We start from the raw sequence: 8,523 nt of genomic DNA on the forward strand, positions 1-8,523 counted from the left end.
ATTTGAACTTTATTTAAAATTTATGATAATGATGTATTTTATTTTATTTTATTTGAATTTATAATTAAATATTTGTTTTTAAAATAATTTTACAAATATCCGCGGGTACCCGTGGATACCCATGGATATGTGTCAACACCCAATTTTGTCCGGGTGAATAAATTTATTTTCGAAAAAAATAAAAAAATAATAAAAAAAGGGTTTTTTAGTTAATGGAAAATAAAAAAAATGTGAACAAAATTTTCTTCAAAAAAGATTTTCAAACATCAACTTTAAGAAAAAAAAAGAAAAAAGAGAAAAAAAAAGAAGAAAAAAAAAAAGGAGGAAGAGCCAATTTGTTATTAATTTTCATGAGCCCAATAATATTTTCTACCTTTGTTCTTGATAGAGAAATTAATTATATAATAATAATGAGAAGCAATATCTATTCAAATGGTAAGAATCAATATTATTAATTGGATTAATTTTGTGCTCTGATTTGTTATTGATGATGATTGATTTTGTGCTCTGATTTGCTGCGATTTGATACTTATAATTTGCTACTATCATGACCAATTCCTTCCTTATACTGTTTGTTACAATTAAGACTGAGATTACATTGACATTGCAAGTTGTGAATATAAATACGCACTCTGCCATGACCAAAAAAAAATTCGCTACATTACTCTAATTCTTTCCCATCACCACTCCCACATACACACCCCCTTCCCGATCTCTCTTAAAACAACATATTGAAGGAGGTAGGAAAAAAAAGAAAATATTATCTACCCTCTCTCTTCCTCTCTTTACCACCCACATAGACACCTCTCATCTTTATCTCTCTTGAAAAAAAAAACACAAAAATATTATAAAGGAGCCAAGAAAAAAGAAAAGGCATAAGGTACGTTATTGTTAGTTTCTTTTTCTTTTGATTTTTTAACTTTCATTATTTTGTTTAAATCATGAAAATTGTTTTTTTCCTATTTCTTTGGTGTCTGCCCGACCGTTCGCGTTGCATTACACCCATTTTAGACTTTTATTTTTTCTAAAAATATATACAAATGATCTAAAAATAAAAAATAGTTTTTTTGTTTACTCCTTTATATCTATTTGGTATTTTAGACTTTTATTTTTTCTAAAAATATATACAAATGATCTAAAAATAAAAAATAGTTTTTTTGTTTACTCCTTTATATCTATTTGGTTACTCACGTCACAATGACATCCACAACTACTTTAAAATAGCTTCAAAAAAATATTAAAAATTTATAAATGATTAAAAAATAAAAAAATAAAATATTAGAAAAAAGAATTTATTTCAAGTGTCTGTCTGGCCGCTCGCGTCGCGTGACACCAATTTTAAAATAATATTAAATTTAAATAAAAAGATTTTCAAAATTATAAAACAAATTAAATCATTTTCAAATAATTTTCCAAATAGATTTTTCAAAAAGAACTACGTAACCCTGATTCTCCATTCACATGGAGATACGTAGGAGCGAGGATTAATCCTCGTCGGGCCCAAAAATTCAAAAAAATATTTTAGTTTTTTTTGTACATTCTTTTATTACTAATTTTGGGAAAAATTAAATATTTCGAAAAACCACATAACTTTTGCATATTTAATTAAGGGTACCGTCTTAGGACGGGCGTTGTAGGGTGCTAATACCTTCCCTACGCGTAACCGACTCCCGGACCCAAATTTTGGTTTTTTGCAGACCTTGCTCTTTTTTATGGTTTTCCATAGTTTCCTATAATAACTATGGTGGCGACTCCAAACTCTGTTTTTTATCAAATTTTATTTTTTTGGTTCATCATCCCGTCGCGATTTCGGTTGCGACAATATGAAAAAAATAAACGGATACCCGCACAATGGATACCCGACGAATATGGGTACGGGTACGGGGCAAATATTTATCCAACGGGTAGGGTACGGAGGAGCTACTACCTGTACCCTACCCGCCCCGTTGACATCCCTACCTGTAGTCTTTATTTTTGTATCAATTTAGTCCAAATTTTTGTAAAAAGTAAGCAATTTTCCCCCCTCCAAATTAAAACCTAATTTAATTTTTATATAAATGGTATACAAATATTTTTATTAAATGATATACAAATTGATATTTTATTACATTATACTTTGATATTTTTTATTTGAATTTATATTTCAAATAATTGTATTTTTTTAAAATGTGTAAAGTTCAATAAATTCTATACAAATGTTTGAGTTGGTGTAAAAATAATAATTATATAAACTCAAATGTAAAATTTTTAAATTATTTTAAACAATTTATATTACAATTTTAAACAAAAAAATTTAAAATTCGAAAATAATTTTAAATAAAATTGAATATGAAATACAAATTTAAATAAAGTTAGTTTTGTTAAAAATGTATAATAAAAGTATCAATTTGAATAAAAATATCAAATTTAATAAAAGTATGGGTATAACATTTATATAAAAATTATTTTGCTTCAATTTGGAGATGAGCAAAATTGCTCAATGTCTATAAAAATTGGGACAAAATTAAGACAAAAAAAAAAAATTCAGGGACCACAGTTGAGAATGAGAAAATAACACCAGGCATAATAGTGACAAGTGGTATTGCCACTACCACATCATACTATCAGTGTCATGTGGCACAATGTTAGCTTGACATGTGAAAAAGTTTTTAATATTTGTAAAAAGTACAAAGAAATTATATAAAGAAAAAATTAAAAAAAAACCTAAGAACTAACACGTACACCTCTTAATGATGTTACTACACCACTAACAAAAATGACTTGATTAAAGGAGGTGGGAAAGGTCTCGAATCAAATCCCAAGAGACTCAGTTAGAGCAATTACCAAATCGAGCAGAATTCATCCCTAGTGTTCTCCTTCCCTAACTGATAAAATGATTGTTATGTAGTACATCTAGTTACCTTAGTGACTCATTAATTACTCAATTACAATAAATGTGAACTTAGTTTCCCAAACTCTCACTACTGTTACAACATCTGTCACTCTCACTATGAATATGGGATTATTCAATGATACAGTCCCAAAGAAGGATTTTCATTCCAATAGATACTTGAATTGACTTTTGATCTAAAGACTTGACTTTCACTTTCGACCGACTTCTATTTGCTAAAGCTTCACTTGCACAAATTTGGTCAAACTCTTGTAAGCAACTTTTTTTCTGTGGAACCTCAGGCCAAAGAATCCACCCAGCAAAGTCTAAGATATCTTTCCTTCCCATAATCTCTAGTGGAGCTCTTGGTGTAGAATGGATGAAAGCTCCATGAAGTAGACGTGATCCATGGAAGGGAGTGGAAGCAAGTGTTTAAGGCTCTTGCTAAGCATTAGTTCAGACTAAGGTGTTTGAAGATTTAGCTTAAGAGAAAGCTAGGGGAAGGTGGCTAGAGGAGATGATTCAATCCTCTAGCAAAGGAGACTCTCAAATGCAATGAGGTGGAGTACTCTCAACATTATGCTTCTATTGCAAAATTCAAGAGTGATTACAATAGCCTAAAATGTAGGCTTTTATATGAAAGCAAATAAACATAAGCACTCTTAGCCCTTGGATGAGAAAGACATTCAATCTTGGCCGTGGAAGATGGCTTGGAGAATGAACAAGGCTCATGACCATTGGATGATGCCTTGGAAAAGGAGGAAGCATTCCTAGCCCTTGGATGGATTGGATCCATGAGGTGTAGGAAGGAATGTTGACTTCCACTTAGACCACCTTAGACCTTTGGTAGCTCATGGCCAAATCTCCTATTGGACTTAGTCAAGCCCAATTTTATCAATTCAACTACACATTGTTTGACTTATTATTCTAGAAAACAAGGCCTAAACAATAGGTCAATCGTATTGTTATTCTACTGCTTTTTGATACACCTCTTTAAATCTTCACATCTTCTTTGGCCCATGTGAAGAGTGTGAGAAGCCCATGTGGGTTTGGGCCATCTTGGATGAAGCCTAATTGAATCTTTTTTAGTATGCCTCTTGTTATTGAGCCTCTTGGTGGGCTTTGGGATTGAGATGCATGTGGGTCATGGATTGGACATTTAGCATGATTTGGGCCTAAGCGTTGGCCCGAGTTATAAGCCTTGTTGGGATCACATCAATCTCCCTTGGGAAATATCAACCTCCATTAGTTCAGATGGCATCTTGAAAATAAAGATTAAATTGAGATAAATAAAAATAAAAGAACCAAATCGATATTTTGTTACAAGAATGGAGAGACCAAAGACATAATTTAACCAAAAATTAATTAAAATAAATTTTCTGTTTTAGAAAATACACAACTCTATACTTAAAATAGTTGTACATCTCCTTCAGTTGTCTTTAGAAAATTAATAATATTTTCTTTTTAAATTTTTTTTTTGCCTTGATAGGAGGGAATTTAAAATTAAACGTCCTTCTTTTATTTCTTTTTCATTATTTTTCTAATATGATGTTACAAAGTTAGAGTGAATGTAGAATAAAATTCATCCTTTGTAATACGGCAGGAAATACGGTTGAAAATAGAGTCCCATAGATGATCATTTCCACTGATAAGGAATACATCCTCCTATCTTCGCGTCAGCTTCCTGATAATAGGCATGCCATGCTTTCCAGTATTGTGTGCGAGGGCTTTTATCTTTGTCAAAAGAAAACATGGTCGCTGTTTTCCGGTAGATACCGTTCAAAATTTTAATTCGTTTTCCAGGAATAATTCAAGAATTACATTTTTATTGTAGAGGAAAAAAAGTTACAAGGATAAAATCATGATAACAAGAAAAGAAGAAACTAAAGATGATATTTTAGTGAGGTGTGGTTTGAATTGGTAAAAGTAGAAAGAGCGAACTGCAATTATTTCGAATAGTTTAAAGTCAATAAGAAAATAAGAAAACAGGGAACCATAGGTTGCGAAATACGAATTATACCGTCTTGGATCAATCCAACTGCTCAATGTTTATTAAGCTATAACATATATAAACAAACTGCAACTTTAACTAAATAAAAAACCTAATTAACTAATTAGAATATATATATATATATATATATATATATATATATATATATTCTTTGTTTTTTTTATTTTTTCTGAACTTCAACAGTATAACAAAATTTTATATATTCCTTAAAGTTGATCTCTTAATTATTGCAAATGTCAAGTGGTAGTTACAATTTGTGTTATTTAATTTCACTTAAAACACAAGCTACTGGACGAGAAACGGGATCATTCGAATAGCTTATTATATCTTATATTGGACTTTCTTTTTTTTAAATGGAAAATTTCGACCGGTAAGTCATTGAATTGACTGAACAGTAAGATAACGCGGAGTTGCTGCTACACCCTGCCAGCGCACCCAGTCCATGTTAAACATGCGCTGACTAGAAAGACATTCTGAAGCTGCAAATCAACCACAAATGCTCAGTTTTCAGAAGCTGTCTCTTCTATTGACGCTGCTGTTTCTGATAGGGAATCCTGCGACCGGCAAGAACCATTGCGCCGATAAATGTGGCCACGTTCGCATTCAATTTCCATTTTATCTCAGAAACAAAAACTTGAATCACTCCACCGACTATCCCCCTGAGTTCGGTCTGTTATGCACCCAACAAAATGAGGCCATCCTGGAGTTGCCTGCTGTTCCAATACAGTTGTTTGTCAAAAAAATTGATTACAAATCTACACTAATTGAAATATATGACCCCCAAAATTGCCTTCCCGATCAACTCTTGAAACTCGGCAACGCATCCGTCTCTCCATTCCTATTCCCTGATTATAGTGGTCGCCCTCGTAGCAAGTTTAACGTTTCCTTCTTCCGTTGCGACTCATTGTCATGCCCAATTTTTCTACTAGGATCCCACAACGACGTCACTGACCCCCAATTGGTATCCTGCACGAAGTTGAAAGATGTTTCCGTCGCGTGGTGGGGTTCGTACTATGAGACGTTGGTTATGGAATGGTCAAAACCTGACTGTGGATACTGTGAAGCACAAGGTCAAAATTGTAAATGGAAGAATGGTACTAACGGTGCAACTGAATGTTATGCTTGCCAAACAAAAAGGATTCCCACGTCAACTGCGGTCCTCATTGCTGGAGGTATGCAGTATTACAGTGGCTATTATGTTATAGTTTTGCTATTTTGTTGATCCCTTGCCACTGTATTTGATCCTTGCTTTAAATACTGTTATTCATTTTTGGTAACTTATTTTTTCACCAACAGGAGGACTAGTTGGTTTGATGCTTTTGCTGCTTCTGGTCAAGACATTGCTTTATGCGTATGACTATTATGAGAAGAGAGGAGAAGACCAGGCTCGAATAGAGAAGTTTTTGGAGGATTACAAGGCAATGAAGCCTACCAGGTTCACTTACGCTGACATCAAGAGAATCACAAATGGTTTTAGTGAGAGTTTAGTGGAAGGAGCTCATGGAGCAGTATTCAAAGGAATGCTCTCCCGTGAAATTCTTGTTGCTGTGAAGATACTCAAAGGCACAGTGGGAGATGGGAAGGATTTCATAAATGAAGTGAGAGCCATTGGGAAAATTCATCACGTTAACATTGTTCGTCTGCTTGGTTTCTGCGCAGATGAGTTCCACCGTGCTCTCGTCTACGATTTCTTTCCAAATGGGTCGTTGCAGAGATTCTTGGCTCCACCGGACAAGAAGGATGTTTTCCTTGGTTGGGAGAAGTTGCAACAAATTGCTCTTGGTGTTGGCAGAGGAATTGAGTATCTCCATCTTGGCTGTGATCATAGAATTCTTCACTTTGACATCAATCCTTACAATGTTTTGTTAGATGACCTTTTTGTCCCAAAAATCACTGATTTTGGACTAGCCAAGTTGTGTCCCAAAAATCAGAGCACGGTATCGATGACTGCAGCCAGGGGAACTTTGGGCTACATTGCCCCTGAAGTTTTCTCTCGGAATTTTGGTAATGTTTCTTACAAGTCTGACATTTACAGCTATGGAATGTTGCTGTTAGAGATGGTAGGAGGAAGAAAGAATACAAATGTGTCAGTTGAGGACAGTTTCCAAGTTCTGTACCCAGAATGGATCCATAACTTGGTGGAAGGAAAAGATGTGGAAATTAGCGTTGAGGATGAGGGAGATACTAAAATTGCCAAGAAACTTGCCATTGTAGGACTTTGGTGCATTCAGTGGAACCCAGTGGATCGTCCTTCCATGAAAACTGTGGTACAAATGCTTGAAGGGGATGGATATGAGTTAGTAGCACCCCCTTCCCCTTTGCATATTTCTGGTTCTTCTACAACAAATACCATAGTTCCAGCCAGACGTCAAAATTTTGAATTGGAGGTTATTCATGAAATAGAAGAAAACAGAGTCGATCACTTTTAGGTTTCCTTCAAATGCTATCTGTATGTTTTATTGGAGTTTTAAGCTTCATCAGTACATTTGATAGTTTAATTATTATCCATATAAACTTGTTAATTAACTTGTTTATTGCTTCTCACATTATGCTTCTACGATCAGTTATGTTATAATAAATTTTGATTAGCTTCAACTTCTACATTACAAAGAAAAATTATTGGAGTTTATTGACTAGTAAAACAAAATTCGTTCATTTTAGGCTTCCACTTGTTGCAGTTGTGTAAATATAACCTTACAGCCTTGATCTTAACGGAAGTTAATTATCCATCCAGCTGAATCAAAAATAGGCTAAAATATGTTTTCTATAGCACATTTATTTTCAACTTTTGTTTTTAATACTACAAAAATGGACTCATCTTCATACAAACAATTGAGTGTTATTTATTGAGTGATCTCAATTCAACTTGTATAATTTTGTTTGACGTGCGTTAACAAATTAATTCATTCAATGCTTATTTCAACATGTTGAATATTTAAATGACATATTAGTTAATTAATGAGATTTTTTTTACGTTATTTTAAACTAAAACATTTTTTAATATGATATAAAATGTTACCATATTCATTTAATTATTGTAAAGACCAGGGATAGTAAATAAACTCGCTTTGTGGATATTATCCAAACTCGTTCTCGTTTTAACGGAGATTTCATGCTTTGACTGGTATAGATATGAGTATAGAGAATCCTCAACTTTTTTAATTGAATATCGGGAAGTACATATCTGTCTCATCCTCGTTCTTATACAACAATATATTTCTTTGAATAACATATCACATATATCTCTCATATATTTTATATATATATATATATATATATATATATATATATATATATATATATATATATATATATATATATATATATATATATATATATCATGTATATTGCATAATTTGAGTGATTTTCTTCCTTCTTTCTCGAATGTAGGTTTTTAACGTTAGGTTTGTTTTAAATTTTTCTTTTGTAGGCCATAGATTTTGGCCCATCTATGCCCCCATACATATACATATACATGTACATATATATATATATATATATATATATATATATATATATATATATATTATATGTTATATATATATAGTGTGTATATTGCAAAAGTTGTTGCATAATTTGAGTGATTTTCTTCCCTCTTTTTCGAATGCAGTTTTTTAATGTTGCGTTTGTTTTAGATTTTTCA

The 8,523-nt window shown here is 32.5% G+C and overlaps 1 protein-coding gene across 1 annotated transcript; it reads left to right on the forward strand.

The window, feature by feature from the left end:
• Nucleotides 1-5,291: 5,291 nt before the first annotated feature.
• Nucleotides 5,292-7,424, forward strand: LOC146884351 (rust resistance kinase Lr10-like). The gene is made up of 2 exons (XM_085665455.1): nucleotides 5,292-6,052; nucleotides 6,177-7,424. Exons 1-2 carry the CDS (start codon nucleotides 5,377-5,379, stop codon nucleotides 7,307-7,309), a joined length of 1,809 nt encoding a protein of 602 aa, XP_085521581.1. The 5' UTR covers nucleotides 5,292-5,376; the 3' UTR covers nucleotides 7,310-7,424.
• The last annotated feature ends 1,099 nt before the right edge of the window (nucleotides 7,425-8,523 follow it).

This window comes from Vigna unguiculata, chromosome 8 (genome assembly GCF_037176805.1).
Source record: "Vigna unguiculata cultivar grain cowpea cultivar isolate G323 ecotype 2 chromosome 8, ASM3717680v1, whole genome shotgun sequence".
NCBI classification, from domain to species: domain Eukaryota; kingdom Viridiplantae; phylum Streptophyta; class Magnoliopsida; order Fabales; family Fabaceae; genus Vigna; species Vigna unguiculata.